At 44.5% G+C, this 19,124-nt stretch overlaps 1 protein-coding gene across 1 annotated transcript; it reads right to left on the bottom strand.

Annotated features, from left to right (window-relative positions):
- Nucleotides 1-13,297: 13,297 nt before the first annotated feature.
- GPR50 (G protein-coupled receptor 50) lies at nucleotides 13,298-17,987 on the bottom strand. The gene is made up of 2 exons (XM_005700482.2): nucleotides 17,644-17,987; nucleotides 13,298-14,838 (listed from the first exon to the last, which is right to left on the bottom strand). Exons 1-2 carry the CDS (start codon nucleotides 17,948-17,950, stop codon nucleotides 13,298-13,300), a joined length of 1,848 nt encoding a protein of 615 aa, XP_005700539.2. The 5' UTR covers nucleotides 17,951-17,987.
- Between the last annotated feature and the right edge of the window lie 1,137 nt (nucleotides 17,988-19,124).

The raw sequence follows: 19,124 nt of genomic DNA, 5'->3' as shown, positions 1-19,124 counted from the left end.
AAATTTTGCAACATATACCACAGGTGAAGGATTAATAAACTTAATATAGGACATAGAGTGGGTCAAGGGAGAATTACTATCAAGTTAAAGTTAGGAGGAGCCTGGAGGAGAGACATATTTAGGTCTGCACCTTGGGAATAATACTAAGTTGGCTTGATGCAAGTAGATTAGAAAGGCAGGGAAAGGGGTTCAGAAGCATTTTTAAGTAATCTATCTGAGACAAAATGGTGATTCAAACTAAGAAAGTGACTATGAGGATTAAGAAGGAAAGATGAATTAAGAGCTGTTGAAGAGGCAGAATTTACTGGAATTTATAAACTAAATTGATGTAGGTGAGTTGGGAGTCATGGGAGAAATCTGAGATTTCAACATAGGCAGTGAGGTAGGTGGTAGTGTCACAGAGAATGTAAAGAATGCAAACCTTTAAATTCTCTCTCAGGATTAAAAATATGGTGACCTTTATGACCTCATGGACTCTAACTCTCCAGGCTCCTCAGTCCATGGAATTTTCCAGGGAAGAATACTAGAGTGGGTAACCATTCCCTTCTCCAGGGGATCTTCCAACCCAGGGATTGAACCCAGGTCTCCTGCATTACAGGCATATTCTTTACCTCTGAACCACCAGGGAAGCCCTACATTGACTATAAAGTACTGTTCATAATGCGTAATGACAGATCTGAATTCAATTGCACAACTTCCTAGCTTTGCGACTCTAGACAAGTTTCTTAACCTTTCTTTGCCTCAATCTGTTCTCAGAAAAAAAAAAAGAGAGAGTAATAATATGAACCTGGTAACATTTTATGAGAACTAGAGATAAGAGACATGACTGAGTGACTTCATTTTCACTTTTCACTTTCATGCATTGGAGAAGGAAATGGCAACCCACTCCAACGTTCTTGCCTGGAGAATCCCAGGGATGGGGGAGCCTCATGGGCTGCCGTCTATGGGGTCGCACAGAGTCGGACATGACCGAAGCGACTTAGCAGCAGCAGCAGCAGCCGAGATAAGAGAAGTAAAGTGTTTTGAATGATCCCTACCATATACTGAGAACTTGTTAAATTATAGCTTAAACAAAAGGCAACATCGTTAGTTTCATGCCTCTAAATTAGGTCAGATTTGCCCTTGTTTGTCTTGTATTTCTCATAGACTACTTGCCCTAGAAGAGGGTCTTATACATAATAGATACTCAGTAAAATTATGTATCCAGTCTATGATGGTTGTTTCTTTGGCTGAACTTTTGGTTTTTTTTCCCAGCTAATCTGCCCAAAGCTGCTATCCTTTATTTGTTGTTGTGTAGCCATTAAGTCGTCTCCAACTCTGTGACCCTGGGGACTATAGTATGCCAGGCTCCTCTGTCCTCCAGTATCTCCCAGAGTTTGCTCAGATTCATGACCATTGAGTCGGTGATGCTATCTAACCATCTAATCCTCTACTTACCCCTGCTCCTTTTGCCTTCAATCTTTCCCAGCATCACGAAAAGGCTCTTCTTTCCAATGAATTGGCTCTTTGCATCAGGTGGCCAAAGTATTGGAACTTCAGCTTCAGCATCAGTTCAGTTCACTCAGTCGTGTCCAACTCTTTGCAATCCCATGAACCACAGCACGCCAGGCCTCCCTGTCCATCACCAACTCCCAGAGTTTACCCGAACTCATGTCCATTGAGTTGGTGATGCCATCCAACCACCTCATCCTCTGTCATCCCCTTCTCCTCCTGCCCTCAATCTTTCCCAGCATCAGGATCTTTTCAAATGAGTCAGCTCTTCACATCAGGTGGCCAAAGTATTGGAGTTTCAGCTTCAACATCAGTCCTTTCAATGAACTCCCAGGAGTGATCTCCTTTAGGATGGAATGATTGGATCTCCTCCTTCCAATAGATATTCAGGGTTGATTTCCTTTAGGATTGATTGGTTTGATCTCCTTTCAGTCCAAGGGCTCTCAAGAGTCTTTTCCAGCACCACAATTCAAAAGCATCAGTTCCTCAGCATTCAGCCTTCTTTATCATTGAACTCTCACATCTGCACATGACTACTGGAAAAAACATAGCTTTGACTATAATGGACTTTCATCGGCAAGGTGATGTCTCTGCTTTTTAATACGCCGTCTAGGTTTGTGACTGTTTTCCTTCCAAGGAGCAAATGTCTTTTAATTTCATTTCATGACTGCAGTCACTATCCACAGTGATTTTGGAGCCCAAGAAAATAGAGTATCTCACTGTTTCCATTGTTTCCCCATCTATTTGCAATGAAGTGATGGGACTGGATGCCATAATCTTAGTTTTTTTAATGTTGAGTTTTAAGCTAGCTTTTTCACTCTCCTCTTTCACCCTCATCAAGAAGCTCTTTGGTTGTGGGGAGGGAGGTGGGAGGGGGGTTCATGTTTGGGAACGCATGTACACCTGTGGTGGATTCATGTCAATGTATGGCAAAACCAATACAGTATTGTAAAGTAAAATAAAGTAAAAATTAAAATTAAAAAAATAAAAATAAAAATAAAAACCACAAAAAATAAAAATAAAAAATAAAGAGACCTGGGCTTATTAGGAAAAAAAAAGAAGAAGAAGCTCTTTGGTTTCTCTTCACTTTCTGCCATTAGAGTGGTATCATCTATATATCTGAGGTTGTTGATATTTCTCCCAGCAGTCTTGATTCCAGCTTGTGTTTCATCCAGCCTGGCATTTTGCATGATGTACTCTACATATAAGTTAAATAAGCAGGGTGACAATTTACAGCCTTGTCGCTCTTTTCCCAGTTTGGAACCAGTCCGCCATTCCAAGTAAGGTTCTAACTTGCTTCTTGACCCACATACAGGTTTCTCAGGAGATAGATAAGGTGGTCTGGTATTCCCATCTCTTTAAGAATTTTCCATAGTTTGTTGCGATTCACACAGCCCAAGGCTTTAGCATAGTCAGTAAAGCAGAACTAGATGTTTGAAGTAGTACATTGGACACCTTCTGACCTGGGGGGCTCATCTTCCAGTGTCAAATCTTTTTGCCTTTTCATACTATTTGTGAGGTTCTTCTGGCAAGAATACTGGAGTAGTTTGCTGTTATTTCCTCCAGTGGACCATGATTTGTCAGAACTCCACTGTGACCCATCTGTCTTGGGTAAACCTTCATGGCATGACTCATAGCTTCATTGAGTTATGCAAGCCCCTTCACCATGACAAAGCTGTGATGCATGTAGGGGAACCTTCATTTTAAAAGTATTCTTTTTATGCTTATAACCCATTCTCCTTGCTCAAATTTTTTTTTTTTGCTGAATATGTCTCTCTCACACACAGACAAATGATGACTGATGATGATGACTGATGTCTGAAAACTTGTTGACAACTCCTCCAATCTCCACTCCCAACCCCACACAGGAGTTTTGTTCAACAGTGGAATCTCAGTCCCTGTATGGCTTGGCTCTCATGGAAATTACTCAGGCTGTTGAACTTTTTCTGAAACTGTGGGTGATCTCCAAAACTTCCACCAGAATTAAGAACAGTCAATTAATGACATGGTCAGATAGCTTGAATTTAATCAAAGTGACCACAGCCACTGAAAAGGGCATTTAATTTAATCTAAAATATTTAGACAAGAAAAAATGTCAAATCTCAGACATGACTTGTGATTAACAACTCTATAAAAGTAAAGAACAATTTGAAATTTTTTAAAAAATTGAGTGCAAGGGACTAAAACTCACTAGAAAAGTGAGGAGATATATATATATTAAAAGGCAATTCAATGAAAAAATAAGATATAAAAGTGTCCCTTAAATACATGAAAAAATGTTCAAATTTGGTACATAATTTGAGAACTGCTGATTAAAACTGAGATACCATTTCTTACCTATCAGAGGGGCAAAAATTTTTTAAGTGTGATGACAAAATCTATTGATGAGCTAGTGGCGAAGCAGTCACTCTTGTACATTGCTGTTTAGAATACTAATCACTGCAACGCTTCCAGAGGGAAATTGGCCATACCTAACATAACCTTTCAACCTAGAAATTCTGATTCTAAGAATTTATATTTGAGGATGAACTTCCAACAATCCAAAAATATACATGTACAAAGATGTTCATTGCAGCATAGTTTGCAATTGCAAAATATTGGCAATAACTGAAATGCCCATAGATAGGAGAATGTGTGAATAAATTGTGCAACATTGGAACAATGGAGTCTTATACAACCATAAAAAAAAAGAATGAAGAATTGATACAGAGTGTTTTCCACAACATACTGCCCAAGAGAAGAAAATTGAAGCACAGCAGGGCAGGGAAAAAGGCTTCCAAGAATGTGTTTCTCCATAAAAGCAAGGAGAATGCTGCAAAAACTGTCAAAATCAACTTTTTCAGAAAGCTGGAAATTTATGTAAATCTTGCAACAACCCAAGGAGAATTTAAGAAAAAAGACTGAATCTTGGTAAGTTTGGTGGTGCTTTAACTAACCCTAACTCCATTCTCCTCCCTTAGCTCTTCAGTAGGTTTGAAAGGCAATCCTTCACAACTAAAATAGTTCTGAAAACCAGAAGCCTAGTGGCCACTGGCTAAGAGGTTTGGAGTAACACAAAAGTCTTTGCATGGGTTTTAATGGGTTGTGTCTTTCAAGGAATTGGTCCATTTCATCTACTTAACAAAGTTATGAGCATAGAAGCATTCGTGTGTGTGTGTGTGTGTATACGCTCTATATATGTACTATGCGCTCATGCTCAGTCACTCTTCATGACTCTATGGACTGTAGCCAACCAGGCTCCTCTATCCATTGGATTCTCCAAGCAAGAATACTGGAGTGAGCTGCCATGCCCACCTCCAGGGGATCTTCCCAACCCAGGGACTGAACCCATGTCTCCTGCACTGCAAGTGGATTCTTTACTGCTTAGCCAGTGGGAAAGTCCCATATATGTACTATATATACATACTGTGTGTAAGTGTGTGTGTGTGTATGTGTGTGGGTGTGTATGTGATGGAATACTACTCATAAAAAGAACGAAAATTTGCCATTTGCAACAACATGGACGGACTTGGAGCATATTATGTTTAGTGAAATGAGTCAGAAGAGAAAGACAAATATTGTATGATATTATTTATATTGTGGAATCTAAAAAAATAAAACAAAGTATTGAATATAACAGAAAAGAAACAGACTCACAAATATATAGAACAAACTAGTGGTTACCAGTTGGTGGCAGAGGGGGAGTGCAATATAGGGGTAGAGGATTAAGAGGTACAAAATATGTATAAAATAAATTAGCTAAAAGGATATATTGGAATATAGAAATATTGTATAATAACTATAAATGGAATATAGCTTTTGAAATTATGATTCATTATATTGCACACTTGAAACATAATATAATATTGTACATAAACTATACTCAATTTTAAAAAATAGTATTGAACACTTTAAAATGATGAAATTTATAGTAAATGAGGGCTTCCCTGGTGGCTCAGAGGTTAAAGCATCTGCCCGCAATGCGGGGGACCTGGATTCGATCCCTGGGTCAGGAAGATCCCTGGAGAAGGAAATGGCAACCCACTCCAGTATTCTTGCCTGGAGAATCCCATGGATGGAGGAGCCTGGTGGGCTATAGTCCATGGGATCGCAAAAAGTCGGACACGACTGAGCGAATTCACATAGTAAATGAATTATATCTCAACAAGAATATATGTGTGTATATATCTACTATAGAAGATGTTTAAAATGTGTCTTTTCATATTTGTATTTTTATCTTGTTAGCAAAATTGCATACTATTTTTATTATCTGCTTTTTCAGCTTAATATCGATTGAATATGTTCCACATCATTAAATGTTTCTATGACAAATTTTAAAAATTACTAATACGTCCAACAACACACATGCCTCTCAAAAGCATAATGTTTACCAAATCTAATCAGATTCAAAAGCATACGTGCTATTCTATTCTTCTTAATGAAATTTAAAATGTGCAAAACTAATCTGTGATATTAATGGTTAGACTAGTGGTCAATTTTTGCAAAGTTACTGACCAAGTTAAAGGGCCTTTTGGAGTACTAGAAGCATTCTATATCTTCATCTGGAAGATGGTAAAATAAAAACATGCATATAAATAAAAATCCACTTATCTTTACACTTAACATGTGTTCATATCATTGTATAGAAACTATAGTTCAATTAAAAACAACAAACATTGTGGCATTGGTTCAAGACAAGACAAACAGTCTATGGAACAGACCAGATAGTTCACAAACAACTTGATGATAGATAGATAATTTTTATTTTTGTGTGATTAACTATTTTACAACAAAATCTCCACTACAGTTCAGTTGGGCAAAGGACAGTCTTTTCAATAAATGGTGATTAAATGAGAATATGAACCTTCACTATATACAAAAAAGAAGACTGACCCCCTACTTCACACCAAATGCAGAGAATTAACTTGAGATTAAGCAAAGACTCAAATGTTAAAGGTAAAATAATAAAGTTTCCAAAAGAAAATGAGGAGAATATATTCATTATATTAGAATAATCAGAAATTTCTTAAACAGATAGCATAGTCATAAAAGAAAAAACTAATAAATTGCACTTCATATTATTAAAGACTTTTGCTCATCAAAAGATACGAGAGAGGGAACGCAAACCGCAGATGGAGAAGATATTCTTGAAATACATTTATTCATATCCAGAATATATAATATAAAGAATTTCTACTTCCAATAAGAAAACAGTAACCTCAAGTTTAAACCAGTCAAAATATTTGAATGAACTGTTCACTTTTAGAATATCCAAATGGTCAATGATCATATGAGAATATGGTCAACAACATTATTCATTAAAGAATTGAAAACTGCAAATACAATGAAATAGCAGTAGACAACCCAGTAGAATAGCTAAAATTAAAATGGCTGCCTGGATGTGAGGGGAATTTGGGGGAGAATGGATACATGTATATTTATGACTGAGTCTCTTTGCTTTTCACCTGAAACTATCACAATGTTATTAATCGGCTTTACCCCAATACGGGATTCCCTAGTGGCTCAGACAGTAAAGAATCTGCCTGCAGTGCAAGAGACCTAGGTTCGATTCCTAGGTCAGGAAGATTTCCTAGAGAAGGGAATGTCCACTCACTTCAGTACCCTTGCCTGGAACATTCTATGGACAGAAGAGCCTGGCAGGCTTCAGTCCATGGGGTCTCAAAGAGTCAGACATGACTGAGCAGCTAACACTATACAAAATAAAAAGTAAAAAAATAAAGTTCTGAAAATGCTGAATGTTGGCAAGAATACAGAGCATATTGAAATTAATGCATGGCTAGTGAAAATACAAGCTGTTTCAACCACTTTGGAAAACTATTTGACAGTGCTTACCAAAACTAATGGAGAAGGAAATGGCAACCCACTCCAGTACTATTGCCTGGAAAATCCCATGGAGAGAGGAGCCTGGTAGGCTACAGTCCATGGGGTCGCAGAGTTGCACACGACTGAGTGACTTCACTTTCTTTTCACTTTTCACTAAAACTAAATACATATATACTCACAACTCAGTTATTTCAATCCTAGGTATATTTCCAAGAGCAATGAGTTCATATATGTACTACAAGAATGTTCATTAACAACTTTCTTTATAATAGCTACAAATTAGAATATACTCCAAATGTCCATCTATAGTAGAATTGATAAGAAGTTATCATACTCAATATTACAGAATTCTACACAGTGATAAAATGGATGGACTGCTTCTACCCAAAGTGATAAGAGTAAACCTCACAGACAAAATGGTAAGCAAAAGAAGCCAGATACAAGAGAGTATATTCCATATACCTCCATTGAAATAAAATATAAGAACCAGCAAAATTAAGCTGGCATAATGGAACCTTCTAAGTGCTGGAGATGTTTTATATCTTGATGTGTGTGGTGGTTACATAGGTGTGTACATATGTAAACATTCATTGAGCTTTACACTGAAGATTTATGTACTTCACTATAGGTAAAATTATAATTTTATATAAAATTAAATTGACATGCACAAAAATCTATATAGAAGCATTTTTCATAGTAGTCCCAAGTCATAAACAACCCAAAAGTCCATCAATAATACAGTCAATCAATAACTTATAGTATATTCATACTGTTCAGTTCAGTTCAGTCGCTCAGATATGTCCGACTCTTTACGACCCTATACACTGCAGCACACCAGGCTTCCCTGTCCATCACCAACTCTTGGAGCTTGCTCAAATTCATGTCCATCGAGTCAGTTTTGCCATCCAACTAACTCATCCTCTTTTGTCCCCTTCTCCTCCTGCCTTCAATCTTTCCCAGCATCAGGGTATTTTCTAATGAGTCAGTTCTTCGTATCAAGTGGCCAAAGTATTGGAGCTTCAGCTTCAGCATCAGTCCTTCCAATGAATATTTAATATTGATTTCTTTTAGGATTGACTGGTTTGATCTCCATACAGTCTGAGGGGCGCTCAAGAGTTTTAGAGCACTACATAAATATGGAAAATCACCCCAAACTACCCAAAAACATGAAGGAATCTCAAAGACATAATTAATTGAGCAAAAGAAGCCAGACTAGCGAATTATTTAACATTTCCACTAGTCAATGTATTTCCAAAAGAATTAAAATCAGATGCTCAAATACTTGTAAATCAATGTTCATAACAGCCAAAAAAGTGTAAATAGCCCAAATGTCCATCAATGAATGAGTAGACTAACATAATATGATGTACTCAGTCATAAAAATAATGATGTACTAACACCTGCTACAACATGGATGAACCCTGAAAACATTATGTTCAGTGAAAGAAATCAAACACAAAAGGAGAAATATTAATAATATATGATTCCATTTATATTAATATCAGGTACCTAGAATAGGCAAATCCATAGAGACAGAAAGAATTAACAGTAGATTTTATTTTCTTGGGCTGCAAATCACTGCAGACAGTGACTGCAATCATGAAATTAAGATGCTTGCTCCTTGGAAGAGAAGTTGACCAACCTAGCCAACATATTAAAAAGCAGAGACATCATTTTGCTGACAAAGGTCCATATAGTAAAGGCTATGGTCTTTCAAGTAGTCATGTATGGATGTGAGAGCTGGCCCATAAAGAAAGTTGAGTGCCAAAGAATTTGTGCTTTCAGACTGTGGTGCTGGAGAAGACTCTTGAGAGTCCCTTGGACTGCAAGGAGATCAAACCAGTCCATCCTAAAGGAAATCAGTCCTGAATATTCATTGGAAGGACTGATGCTGAAGTTCCAATACTTTGGCCACCTGATGCAAGAAAAAAAACAAACTTAGTGTAAAAGACCCCTATGCTGGGAAAGACTGAGGGCAGGAGGAGGAGGTGGACAAAGGATGAGAAGGTTGAATGGCATCCCTGACTTAATGGTCATGAGTTTGAGCACACTTCAGGAGATAGTGAAGGACAGGGAAGCCTGGTGTGCTGCCAGTCCATGGGGGTCACAAAGAGTCGGACATGACTTAGCAACTGAACAACAACAGCAATTTAACGGCTACAGAGTTTATGTTTGGGGTGATGAAGAAGTTCTGGAAATGAACAGTGGTGATGATTGCACAACACTGTAAATGTATTTAATGCCACTGAATTACACACTTAAAATGGCTGAAATGGTAAATCTTTTTAAATTTCTATTTTTGTTGAAGGATACTTGCTTTACAGAATTTTGTTGTTTTCTGTCAAACCCCAACAAGAATTAGCCATAGATATACATATATCCCCTCCCTTTTGACCCTCCCTCCCAAATTTTATGTTGTATATATTTTATCACTATTTAAAAAAAGAAACTGGACAAAAATGCGTGTTGCATGTTTCCATTTATATGAAGCTCTGCTGCTGCTGCTGCTGAGTCACTTCAGTCGTGTCCGACTCTGTGCAACCCCATAGACGGCAGCCCACCAGACTCCCCCATCCCTGGGGCTCTCCAGGCAAGAACACTGGAGTGGGTTGCCATTTCCCTCTCCAGTGCATGAAAGTGAAAAGTGAAAGTGAAGTTGCTCAGTCGTATCTGACTCTTCATGACCCCATGGACTGCAGCCTACCAGGCTCCTCCATCCATGGGATTCTCCAGGCAAGAATACTGGAGTGGGGTGCCATTGCCTTCTCCAATGAAGCTCTAGAACAGGCAAAATTAATGTTTGGTGATAGAGGTCAGGATAGTGTTTGCCTTTGGTTGGTGTAATGACTAGAAGGATGTAAAAGGAAGCCTTCTGGAGGGTCAGAGTGGTCATTACACGGATGTATACCTGTGTAAAAGCATTGTTAAATTTTCACTTTACAGTATATACATTATATATTCATTTAAAAAGAAAATCAAGAGGAGTAGAAACTGGGGAAAACAGTCATTTAAAATTTACTTCCATTTCTTTATCCCTTGTTCCTGGAGACAGGCTCACCTGGAGGCAGATTCTCTCTTTGGGGAAATTAGTAAGATTGGCCCTTCCATTACCACTTGTTGAAAACCAGAAGCTTTGCATTGTCCTGGGGACAGCTACAAAACACTTAAACCTGATCACAGAGATTCAGTGTCTTGCCTTGGCCACTCATGGTGGGCATGGCTAGTTAGAGATATGTTTACAAGGCTTCTTGACTTTGGGAGTGGAGAGGGACAGAATAAGAGAAAGGGGAGCAGAGAAAAATTTTTCTTGGCTATGTATAAACTGGAGGCACCATGCTTCAACTGATGCTTGTTCCCATGGGAGTAGATTATGGGGGTGGAGGTGGGGAGGCAGGAATGATGAACGCATCTTGCTGGTTAGCAAAGTGGCTGAAGTGGCTGCTTTCATGAGACTTTGTGAGAGACACTCTGGACATAAGTAGTGTTGCCAGGCACCTTAGGGCAGAGTGTGAAACAAGGTTGTAAAAATATGCCAGTAGTTTTTTTTCACCTCTCCTGTCACCTCTCAGAATCCTGCACCCAGTTGGGAGCATCGTGACCCAGCACCCTTGGTTTGGACACTTGCAATATTACCTAAAGCAAGCTCCCTGAGTTACAGCAGACAGGGAGAATGAAAAAGACATGGGGCGGAGGGGGTGGGGCGCGGTGAGAGACTGCAGAGCAATTTGTGAGCACTCAAGTAAGCATCCTTTTTGCATATCCGGGGATACTTAGGAATGTTGATGCAGAATTGGCCTGAGGTACAGCAGTCAATCTGTTGGGGTTTGAACCCCTGTAATTTGGGCATCAAACATGAAGATGACCTCAGTTTATACTTGCAGTCTGGTTAAACCTGGATGGAACAACTACATAGGTATGCATAACTCTGTGAGTCTATGTATATGTGCATATTTTAATGTACATGTTCTTAACCAAATTGATATCCTACCATATATTACTTTGAATCCATATTTATTTTTATAGAGTCGTTTGTTTGAGGCATTACCTGGAGGTAATTAGAGATTCTTTTGAGGCTATGTTCCTGAAGCCAAGGAGGCTTGCCCCGTGGCTGGGATCTTGTTACCTAACTTCCACCCATCCTTCTGTCCCTCACCCCTGTGCCTGCCCCCATTGGATCATGGCCTCTGTTATTTGGTCCCAGCAGCCTGTGGAGTTGTGACATAATTTAGGCCCCACTCTACTCCTTCCATGAGGGTAAAAGAGGACCTATTTTCAGAAGCCTTGACGGGCAGGGTCCAGGAGTCCCAGAGCAGGCAGGTCATGTCGTCCATTATCACCACATCAGTGAGAAGAACACACCACACCCAGGGAGCCCTCCCCTGCACCACCACACCCGGACCAGCTCATTAAGCCACACAGCTGTGGAGAGAGGGGTCATGTGATTCACCGTGGGGTATAACAGGGAGACTGCTTGCATCCAAGTCTCTTGGTCCCCCCAAGGGGGACACTTTTCCACCTACCCCTTAGCCCTCCCCATAAGTAACTCTGGTGGGAGAAGCAAATTTATCCACAAATCACACACCAAGGACACAAAAATGCTTTTATTTAATTGCTAGCACAAATACAGAATTGAATTAAGGCAGTATAATACATTTCCATTATCCTTACAAAAGTCTGTACAATAAACTTTGCTTTAAGTGCTGATTTGAATCAATAATTGAGATTTTTATTAAACAATGTTTTCTTAAATTCTAGAGAAAAAAATCATTCCCTGGGCTGCCAACAACTTAATGCTGTGGATCACAGAACCTCCACCAAGGCGGTGAGCTTGGCTGATGTTGGCAAGCATTCCTCCCCACGTCCCTCCCCACTCCCCACCACAGCGAGGAGGCTCAGAGGAACAGGGCAGGAAAGAAAGGCTTTTAGAGAGGCACTCACAAGTTCAAGCAATACTCCATTCACTTCTGGCTACCAATTATTACCTCAAATTCCCTTTTGAATGAAAAAGAAAGGCGTAAAACTGACTACATAAAAAATCAAGCTGTATAAAAAAAATCTCTAAGATAAAGAGGAGTTGTGAATTATAATATTAAAAGCATGACATAAATGATCTTAGCAATGATAAATTTGGACCTGGGGAAAAACTAGTTTATGGATGGATTTGTTTTTCTGGAACTAAGTGAAAGAAAATCCTGGCAAATATTGAAAAAAGGTAAGCAACTACAAACAATGTAAAAACATCTCATCATTTACATTCATGTTTGACTATAAAAATCAACACCAACATTTGAATTTTCACAAAATAGAAATGATTCGGTGCAGCCACATCCTTCCTTTTGCCATTTGATCTCATAGGCATGAATATTTCTTTTAGTAAGATCTTATTAAGTGTGTTCTTCAGATATGGGTCATAGTTTGTTGCTGGAACTTAGAAAAACTTTTTCAAGTACTTGTACTTTATCACAACTGCCTTTCGGACTGCCATTAAAAGTACAGTAAAGAGTTACACACTTAAGCACATAAAGCTTGAAGGAAGGCTTTAAGATAGCGCACCTTTACCACTGAGCATGCGCTCCTCCCCCATCCCTGGAGGAATGGGAGAAGAAAGCAGAAACAAGGAGGAGGAAATGAGAGGGGAGAATGGGTTACACAGGCGTGGGGAAAAATCATAGTCTACAAGTTCAAGGATCACTGTGGGTTCACAGTCAATTCCAGGAGGAAAGGGAAGCTCAAAACAACAGAAGTCAAATGTGAGGGAAATTTGCTATCTCTAATAGCAAGCGCACACACTCACGCTTTTTCAGAGTACATAATGTAAAGGAGGAGTATGCCTGAAAAGGTGGGTGAAGCTTCTACCATGTCTGTGAGTCCATGCCCACGCACATCTGTCTGTGGGCAGATTCACTAAGCTATCTCAGTGTGCATTACATATGCTAAGCAAACTTAAAAGTGGACTATTGCTTGGCCACTCCAAGAGCATTTTTTACACAGCCATTTCATCAGAATCAGCATCAACATCAATAAGCACAATCTCATGGTAATCAGTGGTGACCACAGTGGGGTTAACAGTGGCAGCAGCGGCAGCGGTAGGGTCCAGCAAGCTAGCAGCAGAGTTGGAGGAGTCACTGGCAGGGCTGGAGGTAGGGTCAGAGAGGTCAAAGATGTTACACTCTAAGTGGCAGGAGGCTGCAAGCTCAGAATGGCTGGCGATGACAGGCTTAGAGTGGCTGGTGGTGATGGGCTCAAGATAGTCAAGAGTGGTGGGCTCAGACTGAATGGTAGCATGCTGGGTGTAGCCAGTGGTGGGTTTAGGGAAGCTGGTGGCAGGGCTGATGGCAGTCTTGGAGGGACCAGCGACAGGCTTGGGGTGACTGGAGGAAGGCTTGAAATAGACAGAGTCAGCCTTGAAATAGACAGAGGAAGGCTTGAAATGGACAGAGGCGGGTTTGGGATAGACAGTGGCAGACTTGGACTGGCCCGAGGCAGACTTAGGGTGAGCAGAGGCAGATTTGCGGCGGGCAGAGACAGACCTGGAATGGCCAGAGGCTGGTTTAGGGTGGCCAGAGACACACTCAGGTTGGCCAGCTGCACCATGACCAGGTAGAGGAACATTCCGGACGCTCATCGGTATTTCCTCCACAGCAGGACAGGCATGGGCATGGTCTTGTTCATGGGCTTGTGTGCGGGCACGGGCATGGGCATGGGCGTGGGCTTGGGCCTCCTGCATCTCACGGACATCAGTGAGGAGGCCAGAGAGGAACAGGACAGGATGCCGCATCGCATGGAAGATGGTCCAGTATTCTCTTCGGAAATTCTCATTGAGGACACCATATATCACCGCGTTGAGGCAGCTGTTGAAGTAGGCTATAAAGTAGGCTGCAAGATAAACCCAGTTGGGGATCTTGCCTGCCATCTCCTTTGGATTGACAGCCACCAGAACAGTGAGCGCATTGATAGGGCACCAGCACACTGCAAAGAGGAGGAAGATCACAAACATGGTTAGAAAATTTCGAACCTCAGCAAGCTGGTTGTCCGGGTTCTGTCCAGCAGGGTCACGGGCTGCCAGCACTTTGGTCCAGATCTTCACGTAGCAGAAACCCACTATGAGCAGAGGAAGGACAAAGTGGATGCAGACGATGGTCACAGCAAAGGCAGGGTTGTTCACATAGTTAAAGATGCAGGTGTAGGTGCGAGGATCATACTCGATGGTGCCAATGTACATGTTGGGTAGGACAGCCAGAACGGTCATGATCCAGGTGACAGCCAGATAAATGCAGGTATTGCGCACACTAAAGATTCGCTCATACTGGAGGCTGTGGCAGATGTAGCAGTAACGGTTGATGGCGATGGCCATGATGTTGAAGATAGAACCGACCACACTCAGGCCTGTGATGAACCCCACCATCTGGCACTGTAACTTGCTGAGATCCCAGCCGCCGATGGCCATGGCATGTAGCATCAGAGGATAGGGGTAGATGGCCACCAGCATATCAGCCACAGAGAGGCTAACCACGAAGACGTTGCCTGAAAAATATACAGGGGTGGGGGGGGAGGGGGAAAGACAGAGCAGAATAAATAGTTAAGTTTCAGAAATCTACAAATATAAAGCTGGAGGGAAAGGCCAGCTGGAGTAAGTGACTATTTAGAATTCTTTCAAAGAAATACAGTCGTGTTTTTATTTTTAGTTACAAGCATGTCCCAAGTGGTTTTGATGCACAAGCAGGTTCAAGCTCCTGTCCTTTCACCAAGTTGTTTTGTTTTTTTTTCCCCCTTCAGACAATGTCATCGCTGCTTTGGGAAAGAAGTGAAGTTACCACAGAACGAGCCTGTTGGGGGGACCACACTCCCCCACACACGGACAGACCCGCGGACACTATTTTAAACAAAAACAAAACGTAAACTTTTGGCGAGGGGAGTAGGAAGGGAGCACCGGGTTCTAGATGGAGCTGTCCGTTGTAAACAGGCTGGAGGGTGGGGATGAGGGGGTGCGAGGCAGAGTCTGGAGGACTGTCAAGATGTCTCAACCTCGCCTACCCCAAAACATAAATTTGCCCCCTGCCTTCTCTAACTTAAACCATTGCATTTACAACAGCAAACGCGCCTAAAGAGAACTGCCTGAGAAACGGCATTAGAGGCCGTCCTTGTCTTAAGCGGTCTTTCCCAGCGGGATCAGACAAGAATCTCAGACCTAACCCTGTAAATACTTACCATTTCCCAGGTAACGTAAGAGTAAAAACTGAGGCGGGTGAGGTAGGAAGGCCCTATAAAATTTTGTCTTGAGAAATAGTGAGCAAGGAGGGGAAAAAAATCAGAAAAATCTCTGCAAGGATCAGCAAAAGAGCCTGCTCCTCGCCGGTCCCGGTGCAGAGCCCCGGCATCAGCACGTTCGCTCCCCTGCACACAGGCTCCAGGCGCCCGGCCCCAGGCTTTACTGAAGCTAAACATGAAATGGGGGAAGGGGAGACATGCCTCCACTCCTGTTTCGTAGGGCGGCGATAGGAACGCTGTTCGTAAAAGTTGTAAGGTCAAAGTGCAGACGCCGATCCCTTTTTCTGGGACCACCTCGTTGCTAATGAGAATTGGTTTGGCAAAATACTGCACTTCATCTTGGACTGGGAGAAAATGAGCACTTTTAAAAGGGCAAAGGAATGGCTCCTTTTGACGGCTTCCGCCCGCGCTGCCAAGGCGGGGCCTCAGTGCTTCTACCCAAGACGTTCTTTCTAGGTTTTTCCCTCAAAGTCATCATATCGGAGAAGAAGAGAAGCAAAGCCTTAAAAATAAAACCACGACAACCAAAACACCTTTATTTCAATTATAGAGAGAAAGGAAGGAGAAGAAGGAAAGAAGAGAAAACGGACTTTGCAGGCGCGTTCCCCTCTGGGGCGCTCCGGCTTTGGGCACCTTCGGACCGCACTGCTGGGGTGCAGGTGAGATGCCAGCGGGCCGCCCCAAGCCTCTGGGGGACAGCGGAGAAATCAGACACACCTATCAGAGTTTAAAAGAAAACTTTTCATGACTGTGCTGCTCTGTGCCTCTAGAAACTTTATGGTGTTTGTGATTCCTCGTCCAAGCAAAGTAATCTCACAGAGATTGGCGCCCTCCTATCCCTGGTACCCCTCCGGCCCGGGTCCCGTCGGTGCCCATCCCCTTCAGATCCCATCCCCTTGCTCCCCTCTGCCCTCGGACCCCAGCCGGCCAGGATCTAGGCGGCAAAGACCCTGGGCACCGCCCCCTCCCTCCGGAAGCCGGAGGGTGTTTGGGCCCCTTCGCCTCTCTTCCGCCTCCCCCTCCCAAAAGTCCTCTCCGGCCCAACCTGCAAACGCTGCTCGCGGGCCCGCAGGGTCCGCCGCCCCCGCCCTGGACACACAGCGCCCAGCAGCCTCCTGCACTGTTTCCAGGGCCCGCTCGCAGCCGGCCCCCTCCCCTTGCCACTGGCGAGCCACGAAGGGAATCTAGATCTGCGCTCCGCCCCATCCCAGATCCCCAGGCTTTGTGGTCTACCTGCGGTCCCCCATTATGCCGTCTGAGCTCTCAGCCTTCCAGCGATCCTTATCGGTTCTGCTGTCTTCTGTGCCTCCGGAACCCCGAGTTCCCAAACCTTTCCGCCGCCTCGTCCTGCGACCCCCGACATCTCGCTTACGGACTTTGGGGTCTCCGCCGCAGCCGCTGCCACCGCCTGCTGCGCCCAGCCGCCCGCTCGCCTCTCTCTGTCGTGCGCCCTGGGACGGGCGGACAGAGCTCGGCTCTGGCGGGCTCAGACAGCCCTGATCCACCCGCAGGCTCGAGGGGTCTGCGCTCCGCCGCCCGGGAGCCGCCCTGGAGTCACGGGGCTGAGGCGAGCGGGGGCTCGGCCAGGCTTGGGCTCCACCGCCGCCGCGCCGCGCTCTGGCAAATGCCGCCTTGGCCGCGGAGAACTTAACTTTACCGAAGCGGGTCGCAACCCCGCTGCTGCCTCCGCGTCAATTCCCCCCGCGCTGCCTCGGCGCGGCCACCTCTGCGGCTTCTGGCTCGGCATGCTGTCCCCGGGCGGCTGCTGGACTCTCCGCTCGGGTGCCGGCTCCCTCTGCATCAGGTCCCCGACGGGGCAGGGCTCAGCGGTCTGCTGCTCACCTCCGGGACCTGAGATTTGCACTTGGACGCCCAGAGCTTCTCCGAATGTCCGCAGCCTGGAGAAGCTCTAAGTTGATGAGACCTCCCCCCTGGCAGAATATCACCACCGCGATTCGCCGGGACATGGGAAGCAGGGCCGTCCACACGTTCCCTATTCCAGGCACCCAAACTAACACCCTAGGGGTTGGAAGTGGCTGCACCGTGGGTAGGGGGTCTTACCAGAATTTCGGAGCTTCTTGTTCTTCGACACAGCCAAAATGACCATAGAGTTGCCGATCAGGTCTACGACGATGGTGATAACCATTGCACAAAACATAAAGACGATTAGAGCCGGTGGGTAGTCCGGTTGTGGCAGTTTGCAGCCGATACAGCCGTATGGGGTAGGGACCGCCAGGGTGCGTCCCATGTTGCTGCTGAGGATCGTTAGGTCCTCCCAGCCAGGTCCGGACAGCGAACACCTGTTCTGTTGCTGGGAGCTTCGGGGAAGCTGCCACCCCTGCGAGAGTCTGAGAGCAAATGACAGCATTCCCGCCCCTCTCCGATGAGCTTTTAAAGCCTCAAGAGGTAGCTAGCTCCACCCCAAACCCCTCCTCCCGACCAATCAGAGCTCTCTGACCGCCCCCTCTTTGATCTCTAACTGGTTTTGGACAAATCCAACGCGAGGTGTCGTCTTGCTTCCGACTGCCTTGTTTGTGCTTTGGCGCTAGCCGCTCCCCCTCCCACCGCCGTCCCCAGGTACCCTGCATTGTGATCAGCTCGGAATCCACCTCCCCGCACCAGCCACTGCACATCCGTTTCTAGCAAGTTCTTCCTCCCTCTTCATACGCAAACACCCTGGCACAGCCCTGTAGATTGCAGAGCAGGGCAATAGAGTCCCTCTTGGGGTCCAGGGCCAACCCAAGCCAGTCTGAAGCCCCTAACAGAGTGTGGGGGGCAGCCAGTGGCCCCTTGAATCATAGATATTCTCCCCGGCAGCGTCCTTGAGAGGTTCCTCCCATCCTATTACTTTTGCCTGTTCAAAGCCTTCTGTACTGTGTGGGAAGCAGAGGACAGCTGCTGCAGGCGGCTTCCATCCCCAATCTGCACCCCAGTCTCTACGGAACTTATCCCCACTCCGGTGCCTGGCTGGTTGACTCTCTTAGTGGCAGCAGCGGGTGGCCACTTAGTCCAGTCCCAGACTTGTGTTCTCCTTAAGGAGATGGCCCCTATGCCAGGCTCTGGGAGCAGAGTTTGTACTCTGGGAGTGAGGAGAGGTCGAAGGGAGTCGCTTGCCCTCAACTCTGGGACAAGTGAGAATGTGAGCGCATCCTTTCCCCGCTGCCTGGTACCCTGGAGGCTGCTCTGGGAGAAAGTTAAACAGGGGCGGGGTGGGGGAAAGCCCTTCTCTTGGACTGCTGCTGCTCAAAAAGAAACCCCAGGCGAGCGGCTCCGACTCGCGTTTCCTCTCTAGGTGCCCCGCATGCTTAACCGAGTGGCAAGGGGCGCTTGATGAGCTCCGGGAGCTATGCCGGAGCAGCGGGACAGGCGCGGAGATGCCGGGCTGTGCAACCCAGAAGCCCTCGGCAGAACAGCGGCCCCGCCCCAGGCATAACTCCTCTCGATCCTTTTCCCTTGCGGGGGTCTCATTTCGACCTCAACTGGGTCGGGCCGCCCCCCCGGCCCCGCGGATCTCCCTTCCCCAGGAGTCACAGTTCCCTGCG

Source organism: Capra hircus, unplaced genomic scaffold (genome assembly GCF_001704415.2).
Source record: "Capra hircus breed San Clemente unplaced genomic scaffold, ASM170441v1, whole genome shotgun sequence".
In the NCBI taxonomy this organism is placed as follows: Eukaryota; Metazoa; Chordata; class Mammalia; order Artiodactyla; family Bovidae; genus Capra; species Capra hircus.
Note: the sequence above shows the minus strand (reverse complement) of the source record. Positions and strands in the feature narration are given on the sequence as shown.

What these genes read in the sequence shown, in the direction of transcription:
- GPR50 (XM_005700482.2), bottom strand. Translation starts at nt 17,950, where the DNA reads ATGCTGTCATTTGCTCTCAGACTCTCGCAGGGGTGGCAGCTTCCCCGA. An exon ending in CAAGAAGCTCCGAAATTCTG is followed by an intron (nt 14,839 to 17,643) that starts GTAAGACCCCCT and finishes TATATTTTTCAG; the next exon opens with GCAACGTCTTCGTGGTTAGC.